General features: G+C 43.6%; 3 protein-coding genes across 5 annotated transcripts; 2 read left to right on the top strand and 1 right to left on the bottom strand.

Annotated features, from left to right (window-relative positions):
- The first annotated feature begins 186 nt into the window (after window positions 1–186).
- On the top strand, window positions 187–7699 carry cdk8 (cyclin dependent kinase 8). 2 transcript variants are annotated; one of them, XM_068582238.1, is made up of 13 exons: window positions 187–615; window positions 1996–2071; window positions 2383–2493; window positions 3152–3292; window positions 4040–4097; window positions 4199–4330; window positions 4433–4576; window positions 5292–5361; window positions 5547–5619; window positions 5795–5892; window positions 6098–6176; window positions 6300–6458; window positions 6658–7699. In XM_068582238.1, exons 1-13 carry the CDS (start codon window positions 488–490, stop codon window positions 6781–6783), a joined length of 1395 nt encoding a protein of 464 aa, XP_068438339.1. In that variant the 5' UTR covers window positions 187–487; the 3' UTR covers window positions 6784–7699. The 2 variants fall into 2 exon arrangements, with proteins under 2 accessions (XP_068438339.1, XP_068438338.1); XM_068582237.1 differs by having other exon boundaries at window positions 6098–6185.
- Window positions 7700–8969: 1270 nt separating this feature from the next.
- wasf3b (WASP family member 3b) lies at window positions 8970–20941 on the top strand. Of its 2 annotated transcripts, none has more exons than XM_068582249.1 (9): window positions 8970–9167; window positions 13620–13776; window positions 15565–15699; window positions 15822–15975; window positions 16769–16886; window positions 17133–17314; window positions 17471–17749; window positions 18192–18511; window positions 19970–20941. In XM_068582249.1, exons 2-9 carry the CDS (start codon window positions 13644–13646, stop codon window positions 20125–20127), a joined length of 1479 nt encoding a protein of 492 aa, XP_068438350.1. In that variant the 5' UTR covers window positions 8970–9167; window positions 13620–13643; the 3' UTR covers window positions 20128–20941. The 2 variants fall into 2 exon arrangements, with proteins under 2 accessions (XP_068438350.1, XP_068438351.1); XM_068582250.1 differs by having other exon boundaries at window positions 8971–9167; window positions 18192–18502.
- Window positions 20942–22341: 1400 nt separating this feature from the next.
- Window positions 22342–27038, bottom strand: gpr12 (G protein-coupled receptor 12). Its single transcript, XM_068581239.1, has 2 exons — window positions 26921–27038; window positions 22342–26010 (listed from the first exon to the last, which is right to left on the bottom strand). The coding sequence occupies exon 2, from the start codon at window positions 25996–25998 to the stop codon at window positions 24973–24975; it is 1026 nt and encodes a 341-aa protein (XP_068437340.1). The 5' UTR covers window positions 25999–26010; window positions 26921–27038; the 3' UTR covers window positions 22342–24972.
- Between the last annotated feature and the right edge of the window lie 41 nt (window positions 27039–27079).

The raw sequence follows: 27079 nt of genomic DNA, 5'->3' as shown, positions 1-27079 counted from the left end.
GAATTGTATGAACATACGGTTGGTATAATTATACACACTTATCCATCATCTCTGATGATAACGAGTATGAATTTCCACGTGGTGTTTTTGTCTGTCTACCCTTTTTTTTTAGCCCTTTCTCTGCTGCAGGGCTGTCTTCACGACGTTTTGCGACAGTGCTGCGCTCGAATACGGCGTCGTTACCGAGTGAAGTGCGTCTCTTTGGAGCAGACACCGGCTGTGTGAAACGCAGCAACAAGAGAAAGGAATACACCTCGGACTCGTTTTCTACCCGGACTTTCTCCGCGCACCGGGCATCCCCTCCTGTACAAACAATTTAACCCGAAAACTCGATGTGGAAGCTGGGCTGAAGGCAGAAAGGGCCACGCTGGGGACGGCAACTAACCTAGCTGAATTATCAAACCGAGCTCGCCTAGTAGCCTAGTTGCCTCACAAGCGGCGCTTTAAAAGGAAGGAGCGGAGTCATTTAGCACAACCGGTGGTGAACATGGACTATGATTTTAAAGTGAAGCTGACCGGCGAAAGAGAGCGTGTCGAGGACCTGTTTGAGTACGAAGGATGCAAAGTGGGAAGAGGCACTTACGGCCATGTTTACAAGGCGAAGAGAAAAGATGGGTGAGTTGTTGACCGACGAGGCCTCTAGCCCGTGAACCCATTTCCAGCTCCACCTTTCCCGCTTCCTAATACATTTTACTCTTCTCATTTGTTGTTCCTCTTCAAGGCGAGGGGTAAAATAGAGGGGCAATCTAATGTTAGTCCAAGCACTGTCAGGATGCTGATGGGGCTTTCTGACGTGTATCACAACATTGACACGGTTCACCATTTGTGACCGTGGCCTCCCTTTCTGCGATGTTTCTGATTATGTATTTATTTATTTTGTCATGCGCTTGTTGCTCAACTGTACGCGTTATTTATTTCCGTAAAAGCGCCTTCACAGGTGAGTTTGGTGAATGTAAGCTCCAGCAGGTGCATGTGCAGCCCCTTGTTAATGGTGCTGGTGTAACTTCTTTAATGGTGGATGGTTGCTTTTTTTCATACACAAGGTAAATGTATCTCTTTAACTACTTAAATTAATGTTGTCATCATACCAAAAGCGTCTGACACAACACCTAGTAGTGTTTAGTTGTGTATAAAATATATTCTCTAACATGTCTGCATTGTTGGTCATGTTCATTTCAAGCACTTTTTATCCGTATTACTATTAACTCTTAACTCCTTAAACTTCATTCCCTGGTTTGTGTATTTGTGGACATTTGCATTTTGGTCAATTGTGGAGAAATATCATGGAATGGCATGAAACAAAGGTCCCTTTTAGATGGACCCAAACTTTTATACTCCGTAATTTATGGTCAGATCCTTAAACCTGAACACCACCGGGGCACCGCCCACCTTCATTTCTAAACCCTTTATTTGTTTTACCACTGTTTCTAATTCAACCCATGAAACTGTCTTAAGTGTATCAGAACCAGAGCTGAAAAGAGCTGGGCAGAGCTGAAGGTGGCATGAACTACCAGGCCCATACTAGGCCTATTTTCACAGCCCGGGCATACTGGCAGCGAGAACCACACAATGGATCCCTAAAGTGTTTTAAGATGTTGGTGTTCACTTTAGGAGATCCTGTTTATGAGACGTTGTGAGCTAATTTGTGCTGCAGCAGTTAGACAAGGCCTGAGGAAGCACAAAGCATGTGTTTATGAGATGATTTAGGCCAGGGTGAGGGAGGATTCTAACCAATTTGTTTAAATGAGAGCAAGTCACAGCGCTCTACTTGTCCCTCGCCAGCTGCCAGACAGGGCCGGTTTCCTCTCCCCATTTATTGTTTTGAGCCTCAGAGGTGAGCTTGATAACATAAATCTTTAGGTTATGCAACTCGGCCTCTTCTGAGTCCCTGTGCCGGCTGCCAAGTGCCCCCCTTTATGTTTCTATGCAAACAGCTCCCAGGGGGCCTGCAGTCTGGTCTGGTGTTGATGTTGCTTTGCCTCTCTCCGTTTGTAGGAAGGATGATAAGGACTACGCCCTCAAGCAGATTGAAGGCACTGGCATCTCCATGTCAGCCTGTAGAGAGATTGCAGTAAGAACTGTCTAGCTTACTTTGCCCGTTTGCTTGGTCTCTGTTCAACACCCTCATGCCATAGTGGCTTATGTAACAACTGAACCACATTCACTGAGTAGCTACAACAAACACACAAGTTAGAAAGACCCACAGAAGAAGAAAATAGACATTGATGTAATGTATACAAATCATACAATATCATTAATAACATAGAAATAATAACAGTAATTCCCCCACTTTAAGTAGTTTATAGCAGCATTAACTAGTTTGTGATTCATGATGTCTGCCATGAGTGTGGTCGGTCTTCTGAGTGGGTTTGTATTTTGTAGCTGCTGCGGGAGCTAAAGCACCCCAACGTCATTTCACTGCAGAAGGTTTTCCTGTCGCACGCGGATCGTAAAGTTTGGCTGCTGTTTGACTACGCCGAACATGATCTTTGGGTAAAAATGCACGCACACACACTGGAGCTGCATGACTTATCACACATACTGTAGTAAGTGTGATAAGTATAAGCATAAAACCGATTGAATGTGGCAATAAGCTGCATGCACGTGAAAATGTTTCTGTACACTTTCTTTTACATTTTTTATTTATTAGTTTAACTTTAGACTAACACATATACCGCAGATTCCCACCCATTTATGTGGGCTGTATATTTCCATGCCTTGTACTGTTTGTTTTTTAAAGGACAAGAGCACAGACATTCACAAATGCAGAATTACTCAGTGATGATCTGTATATACTTGCATTCGCCATCAACCAGGAGGCAAGGAAACTCAAATGGTGCTTTTATTGCATTGCTAAATCACATTAAAACTAAAACACCAAAATGTATTCAACATTCGGTTGTCAAACCTCTGCTGCATTACACTTGGCATCGTATCAGAACTGAGTAAAAATGCCATTTTCTGCCACAAAGCTGCAACACTCGCATTCCCCTCCCAAGGAAGTGGAAACACATGCCACAAACACCAGACTTTCTTCTCTTGCCTATTGCTTAAACTTATGATTGTGACCATACAAATGGCACTCATCCATGGATTTTAGTCATTATGTATGCACACAAACCACAATTACTATTATCTTGTCTTTCTTTAGCACATTATTAAGTTCCACAGAGCATCCAAGGCCAACAAGAAGCCACTTCAGCTGCCCAGAGGAATGGTCAAGTCTCTGCTCTACCAGATCCTGGATGGCATCCATTACCTCCACGCCAACTGGGTCCTCCACAGAGACCTTGTAAGAGGTTTGGGGAGGGAATGGGATAAGGAGCAGAGGAGATAAGAGAGAAAATATGTTTGGCTGAAGAGAAAACAAGGCAGTTGATGAGAAATTGGAAGATTTTCAATGGGATCAGTTAAGCTGTGTCAATGCATGTGTTGAGTAATGACTCATAACGTTTTAGCATTCAAGTGATGGTGATTATTAACAAATTTAATTCTATGTTGTATTTATTTGATTGTATGATTATTACATAAATGCTTAATTTAAATGTTAAAATATTTGCAGTTATTGTTTTCTGAAGGAAATGTGCAAGCATTGCTTCTAGTGTTGCATTTGTTTTTGTAAAATAAGAATTTACTAATGCACTCAATTTCAACTTGGATATTATATATTATAATTGATTGTTTGATTGTAAAGACACATTATCTTTCACTTACATTCACAGTGAGATGGGAATGTAATACGTCCCCATGTAGGATGCAGAACCTCTACCCTGTCCACTAGAGGGCAGCAACATCTAGTTACAATGAGACGCCACATGTAGTTCTGAGGTCTCGTTAAGCATCATATTTTGTCCAAGATGATCTTGACCAAATTTAATTTCACGTGGTCTTAAGAAATCTTATTCTTAACATGGTGAACACAGCAGTAATCATGATACCACAATTGGACCAAACAATGCTGATTTTGTGGTTTGGTGCTTATAATCAATTTGCATTGTGGAAGCATGTTCAAAATTGTGTATCTGTCTCTTATCCTCAGAAACCAGCTAACATTTTAGTGATGGGGGAAGGGCCAGAGAGGGGTAGAGTAAAGATTGGTATGTATAATTCCTGTTTAAAATGTGTTTAAAATTAGGTTTAAAACTCACTTATTGTCAAGTTTTCTATTATTTAACCGACTTAAATGTCTGTTCTGCAGCGGACATGGGGTTTGCCCGTCTCTTCAATTCACCGCTGAAGCCTTTAGCTGATCTTGACCCTGTGGTGGTCACCTTCTGGTACAGAGCCCCTGAGCTACTGCTGGGGGCTCGGCACTACACGAAAGCCATCGGTGAGAACCATGCAACACCATCTGACTTCCCATGTGTGACCAAGATCCACAAGATCCTTTAGTGACAGTTTAAGTGAAGTGTGTGCTCTGCTTTTCTTTCAGACATCTGGGCGATTGGCTGCATCTTTGCGGAGCTGCTGACATCTGAGCCCATATTCCACTGTCGCCAGGAGGACATCAAGACCAGTAACCCTTACCACCACGACCAATTGGACCGCATCTTTAACGTCATGGGCTTCCCTGCTGGTGAGAGTCCAGTGCTGCTAGTCTTTGAAAGGGGAATACTCTATACGCAATAATTACTTTGAAATGGAATCTGTTACTTGTGACGTTAATGGCAATCTGTGATGTTGTTAGTTGCTATTATACCAATGTGTCGCAGCTACTGTGTTTTCTTTTCAATGAAAAATGCTGTGGAAGGATGAGCATTTTCTCTTCCGAGCAGAGACAGATTATTTTCCCGGTCTCTTCATGCTCATTTTTTTTTTCTCTAGGCAGAACTGTGGTCTGTTGGCTCTAAACACCAAACCACTAACACGATGGATGAAGCCAAGTCACAAACAGACACTTTTACTTGCAGGGCTGCATTTGGGCCTATATTTTCCAGTTCACTTAAACTGCTTCGGATCTTTTCCTTCTTCTTGCTTCCATCTCCGCTGCTCTAGTTGTATAATTCACCAGTCGAATGGATCTTGTTTTGATACAATCAAGGCGTACAAATTTAGCATCGGGCCAAATTGAAATTGTACAAAAACTTGAATGTCATTTCCGTTTTTATAAATATATAATGTGAGGCCAAACCAAAGCTAGATATACCCTTGATGTAACAAGGGGATGTGTGGGGGAATCGTGACAATTTTACTTAAAAGATTGCAATCCAGACCCTACAACCTAAATAATCTGTTCTTGAGGGGAGGGAGGGTGTGACAGGGTGTAATCCTGTCTTTCTCTCATTTGTCAGATAAAGACTGGGAGGACATCAAAAAGATGCCAGAACACTCCACGCTGATGAAAGACTTTAGAAGGAACACGTGAGTACTGCTGTCCTAGTTTTCTGAAAGATCAGAAACAAAGTGCTATGTCTGCTGGCAAAAATAAATGTTTAAGTGTTGCACTCAAATCTTACTTAACCATGCTATAACTCTGCATGTTGCTGTGCTGGCTGATTGCTTTGAAGGCATAAAAAATAATATAATTTGCATCTTCTCTATCACAGATACACAAACTGCAGCCTTATAAAATACATGGAAAAACACAAAGTCAAACCAGACAGTAAAGCATTCCACTTGGTGAGTTTAAATATCTTGATAGTAGCAAAATTGCATGTAATTTGCATAATTTATCGACTTCAGAGTACAACTATAATGGAAGATATATAGTTTGTTAAAGAAGCATTCTTTGTCATTATGCTACTTCTATCAATGATTTCTTGCTTGAGGCTAACATCGTGTACATTCATTAAAGCTGCAGAAGCTGTTGACCATGGACCCCATCCGTAGAATCACATCTGAGCAGGCCATGCAGGACCCCTACTTTTTGGAGGAGCCCTTGCCCACCTCTGAGTAAGTCACTACACACACTAACACACACGCATACTCACACATCCTACACTCTGTATCCAGTTTATCCATCTTGTGCTACCCCTTGGCTTGAGTCACGGGGTCATCAGGTTCTTATTACATTGGAGCCGGTTCCTTCGCTAATAAGCTTTGAGTCATTTGTATAAATGTTTGATTTTGATGAGCCTCTTTTGCCATTTTTATCCAGTGTGTTTGCAGGCTGCCAGATTCCCTACCCAAAGAGGGAGTTCCTGACCGAGGAGGAGCCGGAGGACAAGGCAGACAAAGTAAGAAATGTGCGGGTTGCTTTCTCACTTCAGTCCTTCAGCATGCTTATTTTATGAATATATATCCAGAAAGGTAGTAAGCGTACACATACAATACAATGTAAACTTTTCTTTTACTGTTAGAAAAACCAGCAGCAGCAACAGGGAAACAACCACACAAATGGGGCGGGACACACTGGCAACCCTGACAACAGCCATGCCCAGGGTCCGCCTCTAAAGAAAGTGCGAGTTGTCCCGCCGACCACTACCTCAGGTGGCCTCATTATGAACTCAGACTACCAGGTGGGTCTCTCCTCTAACAACATGTTACTTTTGTAGCTCTTATGTTAGCGTGGCATGACTGAGCTGAATGTCATAAACCTTCACATCTTTGAACCAACAGGGTACGAGATTGAATGTGAGGCTAACTTTTGAAGGCCAAACCAAAGAGTGTCTTGAATAGGATTAAATGACTATCTTCTTGTGTTATTCCTCCCTACAGCGCTCTAATCCACATGCTGCCTACCAGAATCCTGGACCAAGCACGGCACTGCCCCAAAGCAGCATGGGATACTCCTCTACCTCCCAGCAGCCACCCCAGTACTCTCACCAAACACACCGTTATTGAGAAACCCTTACCTACTTACACACACACATACAGTTATAAACATGGACATATATACATATATGCATATGCATTCTCAGCCCTCAACATGCCCACCTGAACGAATGTACTGAGGAATGTGAGGATGTCCAAGGCCACAAAGCATCCCGCCCCACCCCACACAGGGCACTTTCTCCCCAGCAGTCTGTTAGGTCTGAATGACAGCAAGCTACACTGCTTCAGGATAACACGCCCATAACCCCAGTACTAGAAAACACTGCTGTAGAGCAATACCTGATAAGGGGGAACACAAGGCGGGAGGATTTGAAGAATGAATACGATGATAGATCCCAACCTTGTCCTGTGACTCAGAATAAATCCAACTAGCCAAGAGAAGATGGCTTGGTATTGGGGGAGAATGGACACGTGGTAATCTGCTACGTCTTCTTCTCCACCTGTCTCAACACCACCGCCTACGCCTGTCCCCAGCCAGTTACCTCTACCCATAGAAGCTTGGATGAAACTGAAAGCTGCTATGTGACTGCCAGCGGTGACAGATTCCTGTCCGACTGTCCTCCCGTCTGTCTGTTCATTTATTTTGTGTACGAGGGCCTTTGAGGGCCTCAGCTAGGGACTGAACTGAGCTGCCATGAAGCATGCTGGGAGGATATGGCGCCCCCCCCCTCCTATAGCTGTGATGTTGAGAAAGGACACACAAAAAAGATTTTAGTAGTTTATAATTGAATCTGTTTTTATAGGTTCGTTTTCATGGTAAGTGTGGCAAAGCAGCCTCAGCTGCTGCATGCTGCGGGCAAGCCTTACAACATGACAAAACCAACCAATCGCATGGGAGATAGCAGATCGAACATGCATTGTACTGTATTGTATTGAAATATTTTACATGAAGCAAGTATCCTGACAATAAAAGTGAAAACATTGATATTGTGTGCATTCAGATGAGTGATGCAAACGTAAGCAAGTATTTACCTTTTGAACCTTAAATTCCATCTCTTTTTTTTCTCTTTCTTTTGCGATTTCTACTTCACAATAAGCTTATTAACGATTTCTCAAGAATTCAGATAACTACCATTAGCTGGCAGGAATTGTGTTTATACTTGATGGATTAATTTGTAATGGTGACATCAATCTTTGCACATCTAACAACACCCAGTGTCCCAGAAAGCGCACTATATTTAATAATCTTTTAGCTGTAAGAAATTATTATTTTTAGTTAAAATTAATCTAAAACAAAAACATTGCTTTTCACAGAATCAGACTTTTATGAGGTGCTTGGGCTTTTTGTGAAAGAAATGTGAAAGAACAATTACAATTTCCCACAGAACAAGTCTGATCAACAGTACAAACCCGACTATTTTTTTGTATTTAACCAAATGATATTCCTGTTTTATTATATGTTAGAAATTCTAATTCATTTCATGTTAGTTTCCGCCCTAATTTGTATTAAATCTGCGGTACTTCATGTCGCAGAATCTCCTGTTTGGAACCAAAATCATAGATTGGTCGTAAAGTCCAAGTGTACCAGTCTCGTCGGTCTAAACTGCCCTACTTTATTACATAGTCACATTGTGTACATGTGTGCTTTGGTATTCATGTTTAAATCAATTATATATGTTAAAATGACAGCTGTATAACGAATGCAGGCTGTGGCTTTCACCTTGTCCAGGAATAGAAGTGCATTTTCAATAATGAAACTCCCTTTCCAGTGAACTAGTCTTAAGACTATTCTCTACTCCCTTTCCCTGCTTTGATGATGTCATCTCCCTCAGACTGTTTTTGTCTACACACAGGAAAGTAAAGGACTATATAAGTATAGCAAGTCCTCTTATTGAACCTCTTTTTGCATGATGCTGGCCAAGCTATTTCAGTCTGTTACACAATAATACCCGAGCTCATTCTCAGCATCACTGCCTAAAGCATGTTTCTAACCCGCTGCAAACCTCTCCAGTTCCCAATTGTAGGCTTTAACTCGTTATATAAATAGGTCTTCATATCTGATATCCCCAGAGGCCCCAGGATGAATTTAAAGTCCTAATAATTTTGACAAGGAATGGGACCCAGTTGCGTAAATAAAATCTCCGTTTGCTCTTCAGCAACGCCCAACTGTAGCCCCGCCTCCTCCATTCGCAACACCGCTCTCGAGCTCGGGAGTCTCCTTGTCATCCATTTTTTTCGAGACATACCATTGGTTTCTTTTTACGTCCATCACATGTTAAATCCCCTTCTTGTAGATTTAATTGGTGTATGTGACCGGTGGGCGTGTCCTCGTCCTCAAAGGATTGTTCCCTGGAGTGGCCAGACTTGCTGGGGGGACACAGGATGTGAGAGCTAATAGGAGTATCTAACGGGACATGCGGACGGGCCGATTTCTTCTAATATTTCAAGTGTTGGTGAGGGTTTTACGGTTCTTTTTACAACGACGAATGGCAGCTTTTATATAAAGGGTGAAATGTGTGTGTCTATTTTGGTGGACTGTGGTCTCATTTGTCCAAACTAAGAGCTCGACCACTGGACCCCAGCTAGCTAACCCAGTGGTCAGTCCCAGTGTATGATAACAAACGGACCCTCCGTGGGCCAGACCTGCCTTAACAATTGGGCATTTTCCCCCCGTTGCCGGGTAACTTTAAACCATTTTCACCAGATAATGGATATTGGTTGTACACCGGCGTTTCATCAATTTATAAGGCGGCGAGACGTAAAACGGCGCGTTTCATTGAAGATTAAAACCGGCATAAATTCACGGGAACCGTGGTGGGAGAACAGATGTGGGTCAGTCCGCTAGTAACGGGAAGCGACGGTGCGGAACAGTGATTGATCGCGGTTGCCATTAGTTCGTGTGTGTGTGTGTGTGTGTGTGTGTGTGTGTGTGTGTGTGTGTGTGTGTGTGTGTGTGTGTGTGTGTGTGTGTGTGTGTGTGTGTGTGTCACAGCCTGTGGGAAGGGGAGAAAGGGAGTGCGCGTGTGTGTGAAGGGATGAATTTAGAAATTTTAACGCACGAAAATAAGACATCCAAATACAAGATTGTTGTAACGTAACTATGCCATTTATGTGACTCAATTAAGTCAACCTGAAATCCTAAAATCCAAACAAAGTGTAGTTTAATTAAATTTAAATGAAATAGAAGTGATGGCAACTTCATCAGAGATAGTAATGTTATAATACATCTTACCTCATATTCCTAGTGAATACATCACCAATATTTAGCTGCAACTATTCACTGTCGATAAATAAATTGACCACATTTTAGATGAATTCTTTATTAAGTAATGTAATATACACAATGTTAATGCTCATATTGAATATGTCTAAAAGCAGCTTAAACAACTTAAAATATACATTTGTTGGTGATTAGGAGAAACTGTTAAGCTAAAAAACACCACATGTTTTTAATACTTGATTCGTTTAATTTTTTTTATCAATTAATTGCTAATTTACCAAACTAATCAGCTATTTACCCCATTGTGCAATAGGATTATGCCAATTTGGGGTCATACTTGTATTAAAAAGTCAGGTAGCCTATTTGAGTGAACTTAATCCTCCAACCGAACCAACAGATTGAGTTAATTTCTCACTCCAGGTTGTGCTATTGTGTGTTCTAATATATTTGCATAATGATTATATTATTATGTTACAATTTTACTAAAAGTCAATAAAATATATAATTGAATTATTGCTCAGACCAAACATATGTTCTGTCTTTTTGACTGCACAATAGAAGGTTAAAGTTATGGCCACGCTCCCATGGCCTACTTTGTACAGAGTGAGTATTCACTATGCAGAAGCTACTCTTACCCAGAGTGCCTGAGTGTTTCACCATGGATGCCCCTGAGTAGTACTGGTACGTGGAAACGTAGGCGCAGTGTCACTGCAGAATGTTTTTTACGTCATATTTAGGGCAGTGTGACCTGACGTAATCCAAGCTGCATTATTTATAACATCAGAGCAAGCAAAAAAAAAAAAGCCTGCACACAAGAAGCTGTATTCGGCTCATAAATTGGTAATGACTTCCCTTTCAGATCTTAATGGAGTTCTCACATCTGTAGTAAATGCTTCGTCTAACTCTGTGTGTTGCCGTCCGGATGTAGGCATCTTGCAGGAGTCACAAGGGAAGTGTGTCTAACCCTGAGTATAGCCTGAATGTCACCCCTCTGAGGATCAAAGACATTTTCTGCTGCGGATGGGACCGTTAAAATGCTGCTAATGGGACATTTTAAAGGTTACCTGGTGTGTTTGTGTGCGTGCATTTGCACAAGACTGTATGACCGAATGCTTATAGTGTGCATGTTGGCTTCTAATGAATTAAGCAGCAAAAAAACATGACAAGATAAGAAGAAGAAAACGCATAAGCTATTATATTCCTGTATCTGGCGTCTCTAACTTATGTTTAGGCTTTACTCTCTTTACTTGCTCCTGTATTTCTCCCAAATGAATGGAGGAGTGCTTGCTTGCTAAGCTTTCATTGCAAGAGTATAGGGGGCCTTAAAGGAGGTTGAAGAGGAGGAGAAAGAGGAGGAGGAGGAGGATGCATGGGAAAGCTTGTGCTGTTGCCGTGTGAACGGAGCTCTATTGTCCCAGGAACCTTTCAGTGGCTTCCCCGAGGTCCCTGTTCATACCCCTCCCCCCACCCAATACACTATTTCACCCTCACACACACACACACACACACACACACACAAACACATTAACACAAACGCATACTTTTTCCACCTCTTAATGTTACACACAACCGTCTCACACACAGTCTCATTCACTATCGCTTTCCTGTCACACACTCTTACCCCACATGTCTCTCTCGTGCACCCTTCTCGCCTCTACTTTCCTCTAATTTCTCACAAGCAGACAAGGCCCGTCCCTTCCTCCCTCCTCCTGCTTGCCCCCCACTTGCTCATTATTTCGCCTCATTGATGTGATTGTCAGGCCAGGCAGACAGTAAAAGCAAGAACATGCAATCTTCTCATTTGCATCACCTACTTCCTGCATGCTACAAGAAGCACAGTGTTTTCAAAATGTTCATAAGCAGACTGCTAAATCCAGTTAGCTCTTTTGCTTTAAACCAGACAGCATTAACTGTGTCGAGTGTGCTTTGTGGCAGCACATGCTGAATTTTACCCTTTGTTTTCTGCTATTGGCATGAGGCTGTTGGTGTATGCAGGGGGTCGCTGGCTCAGAAAACGGGGCCAGATGAGGACTCGGCTGGTGGGAATTGGCCTCAGTGAACAGAGGTGTCTCTTTTCTGTCTTGGACAGCTGAAATGACACGATCTGTAATAACAGTAGTTCCCTGCTGAGACACTGATAGCGCAGCACTGCTGCTTGCTTTGTTGGTGATTTATTGTGCTGATGATGTAACCTCACCGTTGTTCTTGGTGTCTTATGAGATCAGGATTCACAACGATGAAAAGATAAACATTTTTAAACCACTTTAAATCCTGTTCAACTTTACTTACCATCAAATCTAATTTCTTGTGATCATAAATTAATATCCACAAGGCCCAACAAACATGAGTAGTATTTCTAGTACCTTTCAGTTATTATTAGCCTTCTGTCACACTGCCAAGGCTCCTGTGTTTCTCCAACCTGCTATTCACTGAAGTGATTGTTGTTGTTTTTGGCATAGCTGCACAGGAAAAAGTCTGTAACTGTAGTTATGAGTTAATCATTTGATCAGCGAATCTAAAAATTGTGCAAGCAAGTTTCTATCCACCTTCCTGTCCGTTCTGTCGGTTGCTTCTTAAGCCCTAGCTGTATTGTGTTTGGACAGGAAGCAGAGATGTGACACAGGGAGGACCAGGAAACAGGAGCCAGGTTGAGAGCGCAAAAACAGGATACAGGAAAAAGCTCAGATAAGATGGCGGCTCTGATGCACCCTGGGACTTCTCCAGTTTTGAGTAATTGTTTGTAGTCCTTTGAACTACAGATAATTTAGAGTGTCTGACTAAAAAAACAGTGAGGGTTTAAGTTGCGATGAAAGGGCAAAAGTGTGTGTGTGCGTTCTAAAGGAATGCTTCAGGTTTTTGTCTTTATTCTTGTCATTTATGCAAATTCAGATTTGACTTTTCTGCCTTTTTGGTGTTTGCCGGACCACATCCGTGAATCTCTGTTTGTGTCAGGATTCCAGCTGGGCCACTGACAAGCCGGCCTGGGATTAGCTGGCATGCTGTATCTTCCTATCCCTAAAGCTTTAATCTCTCTGCTGGTCGCCAAAGTCTTCTGGCGTTGGGGCACTGATGGTCGTCACTGCCGGTTCCCTGGCCACCGACTCACTGCTTGTTTTCTTCATTTTAGAACAAAGAAACTAAATACACTTCATAATAACATGCCGTTCTATACTGCAACAACAGCAAAAATCCAAACTACAACCACACATCATTTTTTATTTATAGAGCACACACAGGGGGGATGTCATGACTACAAAAAAAAATTCTCTGTGTCCGGTTCTATAATTTGAATATTTGCTGAAATAGAATATATTTGAGTTTTAGTCGGATTAAACTTCTCTAACTGTAAATGTTAATAGCCATTTTTACAGCCATTTTCTGAAATGTTTATGGAACAAACAATTGATAAGTTAATTGAGAAAATGATCAGGAAATTGATTGATAATAAAAACAAACATATTGTAGCCTTAATTTGATAATCACCACCTGTGTTAAATATTGCAAATGTCTTTCCTCTAGCTCTATGGCAGATGTGGTGTGTGTCCTCACCAGTGGGGGAGGGCTTGCTCATGTACAGCAGACTAGATGCGGTTGGACAGCATCTGCATGCTGGTCTCTCCATTCACTCTCTCTCAGCGCACTGGCGTCTAAAAGAGTGTGTCCTTGTTCCCCTTGTCCCTCGCAGTTAGTGACGGAGTGAAGCCTCGCCATGCCGCTGGTGAAGAGGAACATCGAGCCACGGCACCTCTGCCGAGGGGAGCTCCCCGAGGGCATCGACAGCGAGCTGGAGTGTGTGATGAACAACACGCTCTCCTCCATCATCCGTCAGCTCAGCAGCCTCAGTAAGACACACTCTCACACTAACACTCACAGACAGACAGACACACACACACACACACACACACACACTTGCAAAGTCCTCACCATCGCCAGAAGAAAATAGCTTATAAATATATCATTGATAGCATCTGCTGGCTGTGACTGCACTAACTTTAGTTTGATGACTGTTGACATGGTCACATGGTTTTCATCAGTAATCCTGAAGCTGCGATTGATTTGGGTGTTGTCATGGTTACGGTGCCTGGGGTCACTGGGCTTGCGGCAGACTTAGTGCGGCCTCGCGCCGGAGAATGGAGGGTTGATGTGTAATCCATGTAGATAGCTCTGCAAAAGGGAACTTATCTAGACAGCTGTGGTGTGTTGGTGTGTGTGTGTGTGTATGTGTGTGTATATGACTGGAGGGTAGTATGTTAACAGTATTTGTGTACAGGACTGTTTCGTATTGATTGTTATGCTCACTCTAAATGTATTACAAAGATTTATTTACTTCCCAAGGGGATGTATCTCCCCATTCATTTTCCACATACTTGCTTAATAAACCATCAACAGTGTGTGTGTTGTATTCTGACGTTTACCCTTCACCCATTCACCCTTACTTTGTCCCTGTTTGCTGTTGACCCTCTACACTTTGGCCCAGTCATGTCCATTCTCTGTCTCTTATTGTGTCAAGTTCCTTCATTGGGAGTGGGCCTTTCAACAGCAGCTGTAGGAGCTATATATAAATTCCCATGAGGGCTTGATGGGGTATGTCTGAAGACTACACGCATGTTTGTGTGCACATGGAGAGGTCAGAGTTGACCCGGCTCAGCATGCCGGATCTGTGGTTCTTCCTTCCTTCTTTTTCCTGCAGCGCATCCTGTCAGCAGGAGGGACAGAAAAAGCCTTCAGTGTGTGTTTGCCATACTACTATAATAAAACTTCTCTGGCTGGGTTTTAAACTGTTGACATCCGGAGGATGCATTTTTTTCTTGCAAAGTCTATCATTTCAGTACTGCCCAGCGGAGCCATTTATTTAGTGAAAAGGCTTTTACACTCATTAGCTCTGGGCTAGGACCCCCAGTGACAAAAGTTTATAGTTCCATAAACCCTCGACTCACCGTCGTTTCACACTGACAGCTTTTAATGCGGCTTTCTTTCGCCGTTGGCCCCTTTTAAAACCCGTTCCAGAGCGGGGTTATCCCTCCTGTTACAGGGTCGATCCCCAGAACACAGAGTTAAGAACACAAGCGTGAGTTGTGATTAGAACCCAAGCAAGAAAAAGTTCCATCAAATCTAATGTCAATCACAGTCCTGTGATTCTTTCTGAAGATGTTAACCTTGAGTTCTGCTTTACAAAGTGAATCTTTAGCCGGGGGCTAAACCCCATTCACACCACAGATTGTGTGGTCGGCAACCAATAGTGCTCGTTTCGAGTGACCAGGACCGGCACTTGAGCACATGTACAGTACCAAGCACACATTTGAACAGATTGTTTTGGGCTTTGAACTTACAACCTTGAGGTGATGCATCTTTAGCAATAACAGGCCAGTGAGAAATACCGTCAACAAACAAATTGTGGGATTTCTATAGTCTTTGCAGAGTAATTTATTCATGATAAATGTGGCTATATGTGGCTGTATGAGATGCCATTTCCTGCAAATACTTTTTCTAGCTTCACATTGGGTAACATTACCACTGTATTGATTCAACTTCAGCCTCTGTGGGGATTTGCTTGGCTCCAGATATATTTACAAGTCTCCTTCTATCTCTCAAATGTCCTGTTTCTTTGTCTTTCTGCTGTTCCTTTTTAGGTAGACATGCAGAGGATATATTCGGTGAGCTGTTTAAGGAGGCCAACACCTTCTATCTGCGCGCCAACTCTCTCCAGGACCGCATTGACCGGCTGGCCGTTAAGGTCACACAGCTGGACTCCACTGTAGAAGAAGGTGGGTCAGAGGTTAGAGGTGTAAGGAGGAGAACGACAGGAAGTCATCACTCAGTGTCCAGGTGTTATCACTGTCTTGTTTTGACTTTTTGACTGACTTTTGACCTCTTTTTATGGTCTCAGTTTCCCTTCAAGACATTAACATGAGGAAAGCCTTCAAGAGCTCCACCATTCAAGACCAGCAGGTGGTGTCCAAGAGCAGTGTGCCCAATCCTGTCACGGAGATATACAACATGAGCGATAAGCCTCCGCCACTCAACATCCTCTCATCTTACAGGTTGGTGTTTATGATGCACACTCACTCAGCAAACCCTCTTGGATGCTTTCAATCTAAAGCTTTTTAAGCTGCTAGGCCCTTCCCTAAAAACTAGATAGGTAGTCAGAATTCTATAATTATATGAGTCATAATATGACTCTCATATCATTTTGGGTTACAGTATTCCCCAATATTTGAGCTTTAAAGAAGCATATAAGCACTTTTACAATGTGACAGACACAATTAACATTCACAAAGGGAATCAGATATGAAATGTCGAGTTTAAACCATGCGTTCTACTTTATAACTTTGACAGGAATGCTCAAAGTCATCCTTTGTTCTTTATTTGATTTTGGCTCCTTGTTTCTGACCTACATTCACAGTGAAACAGCAAATTTGGTATTATCTCCTACTGCTACTTTTATCCAGTGTGCTTTCCAGTACTTTGGGTACATTACATATTTAGCATGGCTGGCTCCAGTGGGAATCCAACTCCTAACCCTGACTACATATTACACTTTTCTCCCTCTTTATCCATTGCTTCTATCTCTCTGCCTTTTCACTCTTTCATCCCGTCACTTCCAGTTATAATGGATCCACATTCATAATTTCACCCATGTTCTCCCATCAGCCTCTTCCACTTTTGCAATATTCATAGTTTCATTCCCAACTTAGTCTCCCCACACAGATATACTGAGCCCCAAAAAAAGTAGTCTAGATTGCCATTCTGCATAAACTAAGACGATGTATCCATGCATGTTTCTCGACAAAGACATTTGTGCACCTGTATAATTCTTGCTGTCTGTTTTTGAAGGGATGACCACAAGGAAGCTCTTAAGTTCTACACCGACCCCTCCTATTTCTTCAACTTGTGGAAGGAAAAGATGCTGCAGGACACAGAGGATAAAAGGAAAGAAAAGAGGAAGCAGAAGGTACAATTATGTTCACGAGGAGCTTGCAGATCACGCTATAGTTTTTATACACCATTATAGAAATTTTGCTATTCTGTCCAATCTCGTTCATGTCTTCAGTTAGAGTCACTTCTTAGTGAAACTAATGATATGATAGTCCATAGAAGAACACATAATAAAGGTCCACAAACAGCCTTCCACCTTTCCATTGATTGCTTTCACGAGATAAAATAGCCTAAATGTTCTCCTCCTCTCTGTGTCTTGAAGGAACAGAAGCGTTGTGTGGATGGAACGTTACAGAGGGAGGTGAAGAAGGTCCGAAAGGCGAGGAACCGTCGGCAGGAGTGGAACATGCTGGCTCTGGATAAAGAGCTGAGGCCGGACCATCGACACACTATACACCGCGACAGAGGGGCTTCCTCTGAGGGCTCGATGTCACCAGAGAACAGGTAGCTCACTTCAGTTTCCTGATTATTCTCAGAGGCATTGTATATTTGCATAATTTCATCCTAGTGAAAAAAACTCATGTGTTGAAGAAATTGAGGAAATTACGTTCTTATTTCACCCTCTTATCATCTCATCCTTCTCCCTGCTGTCTCCATCAGAGGTCACGGTCCTGATCAGCACCACTACCCCAACATGATGAACCATGCTGGCCACGCCCACACCTACTCCGGCCCCCCGCCCAGCGCACTGGCGGCCCAGATGGCTGCGGCAGGCCACGCCCCACGCGGAGGAGGTGAACATGACATGAGAGGCAGAGCCATGATGGCCTATCAGGGTGGAACACTGGGGCGTCCTCACCACCACCAAGCCCCACTGCCTCCTCCACCCTCTGAGGCTATGAACGGTGGCTCAATGTCCCTTCCACCAATGGACTACAGGTAAACACATAAGCCAAAGCCTATTGAAGACACTTTTCTTCAGGTTTAGGTGTCTTTTTATTTTTTATTTAACAACACCAACCATTTAGGGGTTTAGGTAATGAGCAAAATGTACATTCAAATTCTTCCTGAGTCAAATCATTTGTTTTATATGTCCCTTACTGTTGCTCCTGCTCATTGTTTATGGGTTTGTGCACACATTTATATTATGTATGAATGTTGAGCTAATGCTGCCACCTAGTGGGTCAGTCTCCTCTTGCTTCACTCTCAAAGCCTGATGACTGCATCTGGGTTTGAATGTGTTATTAACTCTCTTACGTTGGTCATTCTGGTCACATGACATCGATTGATTTTTCCATCTGAATTGAATTGAATAGAGCGAAGCAAAAGGAGTTATACTTTGTATTAACCTCTACTAATTCTCTTCCATTTGCTCTTGCAGTATGGATGGCTATGCGAACACTGGTCCTCCTCCTCCACCTCCTGCCCCTCTCATCCCTTCTGCCCAAACTGCATTTGCCTCACCTCCCGGAGGTCCAATGCCTCTCGGGCAAATGGTGGCTGGTGGCTTTGCTCTGCCTCCACCACCTCTATGTGGAGGCCAGGCAGCTCCACCTCCCCCTGGTCCTCCACCTCCTCCCCTCCCAGCCGGTGCCTCCCACTCTACAACCCGCAAGATGTCTTCCTCTGCACCTGCTGAGAACTCAGAGGTCAATGATGCCCGCAGTGATCTACTGGCTGCCATACGTATGGGTAAGAACCGTAAGTGTGCCTATGTGTGTTCCCAGAAAGATGTGTCTATTGAATTTATGTTTATCATTTTTAGAACAGTATGCATTTGTATTATCTTTGATGTTTTATTGTTTTTTGACTGTGGTCAACAGAAAAAGAGCCTTTAAATGCAGAATGAGTAGGATTTTTTGGCGTTTCGCCTCGTTATATTTATATTTTTCTTAGTGCTGTGTTCGGCATTTTTGTAGCTTCCCCTTTAATGCGTGATTACAATCTGGCACCTTGTCGCTATGTTTTCATAGCGGTGGAGGCCCAGAAACAAAAAGTAAAGAAAGGGAGTAATACAGGCAGAGGGCAGGGTATCTGCAGATACAGACACTGCCACATACTTCTGGTGGGGCATGAATGAGGATTGAGAGGGATTATTTTAGTATGAGTCATACAAAAAGTCATGAGTCATATCTATACATTGTATTGTTTTGTTTTTTTACTTATTGAGCATTATGTCAAAGTGAAAACAGGTCGCTATAAAGGAATCTAAATTAAGGGGGATAGTTTTTTGAAAACGTAAAAACTGTTCGGTCAAAGATCTGGATATAGGTTTGCTGCTTGAGATAAAAACTATTGTTAAATTTCAAGCAATATAAAGTAAATGAATTGTAAATCATTTGAAAGAAATAGCTGCTGCAAATGCTTGTGACCTACATCTTATTAGGACTTGCCTTGATATGACAGGAAATGGCCTAGATCTAGAGCACTATAATTAAGTGGCTCAAGGGAGCATTTGTAGATGTGTCTTGAAGTGTTCTAACCAAAGAACTCTTTATAAGAAGGAACATTTTGGTTATTTACAACCGCAGGGATGGAGCACCATGGGTCTGACTGGTTTTGAACAAGCCCAGTTTAGATCTTTTATGTAACCCACAAATAAAAACCAACTGAGCTGTCGGGTGTAATCTCCAATTGTATTGCTTATTTCTTCATAAGTGGTCTGACAAAGTAGAGTGAAGGAGCAACTTTTCAACACAACATCTATGCGAAAAGACCGATTTCATTTAATTTTTATAATATTTAAATCAAACCGCTCAAATAGTCACGGTTCTGCAAATGATTGTGTTGTCCTGCACAGTTATTTCAACATTCTCCTGTTTTTTTATGAACTAGTAGTCTCTCTGTTAGAGTTCCCCAAAACGTCATCACAATCTGTCATACCAGCTATACATCATCACTGAAAATGTCTCTAGAAAAGATTGGATACGCCGATAGTGTTCTTTGTTTACTGAGCTTCATCAAGAATTACAGTTTTTTTTAAATTATTCTGTGATGAAGAAATGAATCTATTGAAGCTACTTCAGATCCTCATTTAGTCTATATACTGCATTTCAAACAAATTTCCCCCTGGGGATTAATAAAATCTATCTATCTATCTATTTATCTATTTTAAGAGCCACCGTGTCAGTAAAAAACACACCCAATATTTCCCTGTAGGCATCCAGTTAAAGAAGGTGCAGGAGCAGCAGGAGCAGCAGGCGAAGAGGGAGCCCGTCGGAAACGACGTGGCCACCATCCTCTCACGACGCATCGCTGTGGAGTACTCCGACTCCGAGGACGACTCCGAGTTGGAAGAGAACGATTGGTCGGATTAATACACACGCGAAAAAAAATGAAGAAAGGGATAACTACTGAAAAACAAACACACATACACAATCAGTCGATCTCACACTCACTTGAAAGAATGCCTACTGTACCACACTCACGGGTTGTCATACACCTTGTTGCTGAAACACACACAAACAAATACCTACACACAATCACATGCTGTAGGTCGATATAAGCTGAATGGTCCAAAACTGGAAATGTGGGGGTGTATTCAAGATGCATAAACACTGTAAAGACACTCGTAACATACTGTAATACTTACCACGCTTTGAAACATTAACATGTAGCTCGACATATATACATATATAAATATATATACTGGATATATATATTTATATATATCTCAAAGCATTGTGAATACACCCCAGTGGATGTTTCTCTACCTGTTATAACACTATATACACCCTGTGACGGTGCTAACTTCCTGTATAGTCTAAGCTTGAGAGTGTTAGAAGAATTAGAAACTTTCCTCTTGAGCTAACCGATGTACTTGTCTTTTTATTTTCAATGTTTTTACTGAAACACTTGCGTATGCTGTAGATCATGAGGCATGTTTTGAAACATGTCAATAACTGGAAGTGAAGAAGTCACGGAGTCATTGTCGACGGGTTCATGCCTCTGAGGGAGTGAATGGGGAGAGCATTTTAAATACTGTGTTATGGATTTGTGAGCGGGTGGTATGTAATAAGTCTTATTGATAATTGATTGAGCCATCGGCAATCGATCACTGCTGTGCGGGAGGGAGGGTGTCATGCATACGCTAGTGTGAGCTCTGTAACCTTTGACCCAGAGAAAAATAAAATGATGAATCAAGATGTTGCCGCCGTGTCTCTTTATGTTTCACTGTCGTCATAGAGACAACAGATACCTGCCTCTCAGACTTGAGTTTCCATGGTGACAGTATAGCTAAGAAGGGAGTTGCCAGGGAAACAGAAGAGTGTGAAAAGGGGGAGGGGCACCGAGCCGTGAGGATGAACAAATTAGTCAAGGCAGGAGTTTTATGCACAGCACTTGTTTGGTTTTTAATACAAAATTAACAAGATCTCTCAATTGAGTGAACTAACCAAAGCAATAAAAAGTACGACTAACACCTTGGAAAAATAGACACCACGTTCACACAAACGTTTACACAATACCTCAGTTAAGTTAGTGCATGTTGATTATCGTTTATATATTTCATTTTGCAGATACTTAGTTTGTTGTGCCATTTTCATCCAAAAAATAAAGTGCATTTCACATTGAAAACTACGCATACGTCTACACAAGATGCTGTTACTGTGACGTCCTCCCGTCTCCAACCCCCAAAACAGACACACACATCAACAGGCCCTTGAGTGTTTTGATATTTAGCTCTATATTAGTAACCATCTGAAAGAAACCTCCCGCTGAACTAACAGCCAGTCATTTTTTTTCACAAACCCCAGGTGCATTGCACACAACGTTATGTTCTATTACACTGCGAAACAATTCAGTAGATGAACAGGTGTGTGTATACAGAGAAGTATTACATCCAACTTCACAGTCTTTTGCTTTTCATGGATACAAAGCCCTTGTTCACACCTGTTCAGTCATGAAAATCTCAACAACATTGCACAAGAGAACAACATTCACCAACCAGAGAATGTTATGTACCAGTTTTCCCCCTCAAACATCACTGTGTAACCAATCAAATATCTGTCAACCAGCCTTAATAAACTAGTGCACATTGAAGAAAATGGTGCGACCCAACTCATCCCATAGTTTGACATTCGGTAGCACCATGCAAGGTGGTTTCAAGTCCCTCCTCTTCCGCATGCCGTATTTACAGAAACAATTGAGTTGAAAGGAAAAGATGTCAGTTCAACAATTTGATTATTACTACATTCCAACAAAAAAAAAAGGCTTTACAGCGCCGTTTTTATCACACAACATTAGAATGTGAAAGAATTCAGGCCAGACTATAGTGGCAAAAAAATAGACCTTTTCAATAAATATAACAAAATAGACTTTTCTCAAAAGACAAAGAAGTAAGAGTTTGTGATGCTTATGACGTGCCAGCCTGACCCGTTGGTGCTCATTAACAACAACAGGATTCAGTCTGACACTGTGCACAAGTTCACATTCCAATGCTCAGAAATGCTATTCCTCAGCTTTTCTTACTTACACCTCCCCCCACCCCCCCCCTTACACGCCCCCACCCCCATCCCCTCCTCCTTTTTTTGTAAAGGATTTGTACCTGATCTGAGGCCAGAAATATGAGGATCGGGAGCTCTTCAAAGGCCTCAGGCTTGCTTAGAGGAGAGGGAGCAAGGAAGGAAAGAAAAAGCATGACTTTCTTATTTGGAAGTGACCACATTTAGCTCATAGAATCATTCAGAGGTCACTTAGCGGACGCCTGCCTCGATCAGACTAGATTGATTTAAAAAATATTAGGGAAGAGCAGACAGCAAACACGCAGCAGGACTTAGATCCCAGAGTCCCTTTCACTTTGGCTTGAAGTGCTGGAGCTTCCACGTCTGAGTCCTACCTCGAGCTCTACAAACACGTAACGAGGCCACTTCTCTCAGAATCGACAGGAAGACTGGCAGCATTATCCTCTAAGGTCAGGGGGTCGACAGGGAGTCATATCCCTCAGAACCGTTTTACCCCTTTACAAGGAGACAGATTAAGGTCTGCCGAGCTGCTGGATCACAAACACACACCCACACCCGAACACACACACACACATGCACACACCCAGAGGCCATGCAACTCATACGGTATGCACGAAAACACAGCCCCAAATCGCACACCGAGACTTGAGGTTACGACACTCAGGACAGTTCATATGCTCACAAAAGGCCGAGGCGACAAATCAATACATACATTTCACCATTTTTGGTGTGTCAAATGGTCAAAGCCCAATTTTAGTTCAGAGAAGAAGAAGAAATCATTGCGGAGGAATGAGGCAGTGGTGTCACTGTGACAAATGAGTCGTTTGATCTCGTCCACTTTTTTCCAGCCCAGGAATGATCATCCGACGACCTGTTTGAAGATCACTTGTCGCTCACTGAGCACATTCACTACAACACATCCCCACCTGAGCCGCCACTACTTCTCGCTGCAGGAAGAATAAATGGTGGGAGGTGGATGTTATTGCTGTCTGAGTATTGCTAAATAACTACCGTTCATATAGGAGTTATTGCTGACAAGATATGAAGGGATGAGCAATTAGCGTGCATGTGTGTCGGGTTTGCCAACTAGTTATGAAACCAAAAACTAGTAAAGGATTAACTCAGAGCAGCTGGTATAGTGTTGTGATTCGGGCTTCCATGAAAGCAGAGCCTCTAAACTCCAAACTTATCCGCACTTCACAGCAAAATCTATTTCTTCAAATCCACATTTTTCAAAAAGGGTGCAACTATTGTGACCATCAAGTGATGATTAGCTCATTCAATGTGATACATGTGAGGTATGCACTGTAGAAAAGCAAAACTATCGGGGGTCATGATGACATCAGGGTCACATGGCTTGGAGTTGCCAGTGTGACCTGAACTCAGGAGGGACAGAGGGCATCTGTGCTTGTTGCATGCCGGTTACACTGAAGTCAAGCATGCAGATCAGATATGTGTTCAAATGTTCAAATACAAGGAAACACATTCAGATTTAGAAGATTTCCATCCCAACATGTTTAGGCTTAGATTTTTGTCTACAGGTTTGCAGTGACCTGATAATAGAAACATTTATTGTATATCCCACATGATTTCTTTGGGAATAATTAATTAGATTTGTGTGTGTTTAAAAAAAAGTAAGCCTACTTTATAATTCCAATTATTGTTCAAATTGGTGGGGAAGTCTCAATTAAATTATGATTGCACATTATATAAAAATCTCCAGACATTCAAAAAGTCATAAGCAATCTCCATTCAAATGGTGAAAGAGGAGGGGTATCGGTGGTTACATAATCCGACTGGCTTCTATTCGGGTTGGTGCCTCCTTTAATGATCAAGAATGGAGGAGGGGTTAATGGGGGATCTCACGGGGCTTTGCCGGCCGGGAGAATCCCTCAAATCACTTGCGAGACGAACTAAAACACAATCACACACAAATCCAATCCAGAGAGAAAAGAAGACACATTTGGAGAGGCGCGAGGAAGACGAAACGGCTTGATTTCTTTCTCGACGTCTGTGGAGGACGCAGGGCGCGGATCAGAGAGCGCCGGGTCTATTTATAGCGCTCCGCGGCTGTTTAGCTTTCGACGCACGTTCAGAGTGCAGCAGCAGAGCGTCGGGATGCTGCTCCAGACGAGCTTTATGTGGAAATGCCTGCGTAATCAGCCGTTCCTTTCGCTCCTTTCCGCCCGGCACACACCCCTTCGTTAATCTGTGCGCTTTTACGCACGCGCGCACAGGGGTCGCACACTAATAATCCCTTCCTATTGGAAGAAAGACAAGTAAGTGTCAACCAAAGTTCCAGTTGCTGTTAACTATATGCACAGTGTATATACAGCTGCTGCCTGTTACATGTGATGCACTCAGCGCGCTCTGCAGAACAGAGGAAGGGCGTGGCACGGGCTGACAGGAGGGGGCGGGATGCTGCCAGCGCCGCGGCCGCCTTTACTGGGGAAGACAGTGAGACACCGTGCCCTATGGTGGATGTAACAAAGAAAGGAGAAGAAACGCCATCCATCCAGGTCGGCTGTGTACAACAAACAAAAGTGCCTCTGCCAGTGACATCTCCAGCCAGAGCTGAAGCCACAGCCCTCTGCCACTTCCCCTGACCTTCTGGCTGCTGCTCTCTTTGACACCAGTCAGATCCAGTGAGGAGCAGAGCTGACTCACGGCGCCTCTCTCTTCCCACCTGGGTCTGTTTGGTCAGACGTCACTCGGGGTCCGTGCCCGCTGGGCCACGCTGGCAGGAATACAGCCGCAGCACACCAGCCACAGCGCCTTCTGGATCTCCTGGTTCCTGAAGGCGTAGATGACCGGGTTGATGACAGAGTTGTAGGTGGCAGGCACCAGCGTGGCGTAGGTGTATAGGGGAGGGTAGGTGTAGTCCGCAATGAGGGAGTAGACAGTGAATGGCATCCAGCAGGCAGCAAAGGTACCCAGGATGATGGCCAGCGTGGACACGCCCTTCCGCGTTGTGACATAGTGGGGCGTGGCCGCCAGGAAGTGGTGCTGGAGGGCGATCTGGTGAGCGTGGCGCATCACAATCTTGCAGATCTGGACATAGAGTTGCAGCATGAGGCCGAACAGCAGCAGGAAGGAAACGGACAGCACGGCGATGTTGTTCTTTGTGAGCGGTCGCACCACGCTGCATGTCGACTCTTCCGCCAGACAGTTGACCCCCGTGACCGGCAGCAGGCCCAGACACAGGGAGAGCCCCCACAGAAGCACGAGCATGGTGTAGGTGAAGACCGCGGTCCGCTCTGAGTTGTAGGTGAGGGCATAGTACAGCGACAGGTAGCGGTCAATAGTGATGGCCAGCAGGCTGAAGACGGAGGCGGAGAAGGAGGCCACCACCAGGCCCACGGTCAGCAACTGGGCCGACTCGGAGTGAAGCAAGTAGGCACAGGTGAAGTGAAGCACCAGGCCAAGGCCGGCCAGGAGGTCGGCCAGTGCCAGGCTGCCAATCAGCAGGAACATGGGAGCCCTGAGCGCCGGGTTCTGCCAGATCACCAGCACCACCAGGGCGTTCTCACAGGCGATCAGAGTCCCCGATGTGCACAGCACAATGTCCCAGGGGTTGATCAGCAGGGGCATCTGGCTGGGGGTGAGGGAATCCGATGGAAAGGTCCCCAGGCCGGTGCTGTTGTCCATCGGCCCCCCGCCTCCGCTGGCCCATGCTGTGGGGTCAGGGGTCAGCCAGCCGGGGGTGGCCGGTGGCTCTTCACTCATTGTAGCCCCCGTCTGAATTTGACACAAACAAGCAACCTGTTATATCTTAGTTGGATATACAAATCTTAAGCAAACCAATGAGGACCACACATAACTTTATTCACCCGTATTGTGTGGTTTTTTTTTGGTTCATCTTTTTAGCTTTGCAATTTCATGCACTGATGACATAAACAGCGGGGACCGTTTTCCTCCTGCCCCCTCCCCACCTTTGTGCCCGCCACTGGGTCTGTGTTGACTTGAAGACCTTCCACAAAGTACAAGCTCATATTCTCAGCCTGTGGTGTATGTCGCCCTGTGAATGCACATTGTGAGACATCGGAGAAAAAAAAAACTACTGCAAAACAAGTCTCTTTGAATCTGGTTCACCCTCTTATAAAATATTAAAACCCCGCTCAGCAGTAGGAATTTACATTTGAGCTTCCAGACTGTTAATGCATTTTCCTCTGGGAATTAGTGGCTGTTTCACAGGCCACGGGGGAAAGCTCACGAGTAGCCTAATTTATGAACAAGGGAAATAAAAGGAGGTAATAGAAAACCCAAATCAGGCTATTTTGCAAATTTCAGGCCACATTTCTTCGGAGATATCGATACCTCAGCACCGGTAATAATTCACACCGCTGTCAGAGCCCCAGTGCCCTTTTACAAAGCAGAAGATATATAATAGATATATGGTTACTTTATTAATCCCACAATGAGACATTTTTGTCCCCTACAGCAGCATTTACACATACAGCCTTATAACAGCATAAATGCATCTCACGCTGGTGGCCATATGGTGCTGCTTTACACTCTCTGCACCTTACATCACAGGAACACAGCGGCTGGTCCACGTCAGCAGAAGGATGGTGGAGAAAGAAAAAAAAACGGGCTATATTTTCCCCCATGCATGTCAAGGATGCTCAATAATCCAATTGCAGCCTACCTTGACTCTGTGAGGTGAGACTTCACGTCTAGATGGAAAGACGACAGCCTTGTATCGCCATGCTATCGAGAAGGATGGTGCAGCGCCGGCGGACAGAGACGCAGCCCGGAGATGATGATGAGGGAGAGGGCGGGGAGAGTGGGGAGGAGGGGGGGGGGG

Source organism: Clinocottus analis, unplaced genomic scaffold, assembly GCF_023055335.1.
Source record: "Clinocottus analis isolate CAN_PGR_092001 unplaced genomic scaffold, fCliAna1.0.p SCAF_18, whole genome shotgun sequence".
Classification (NCBI taxonomy): Eukaryota; Metazoa; Chordata; class Actinopteri; order Perciformes; family Cottidae; genus Clinocottus; species Clinocottus analis.
This window is presented reverse-complemented; position numbering and strand designations above follow the sequence as displayed.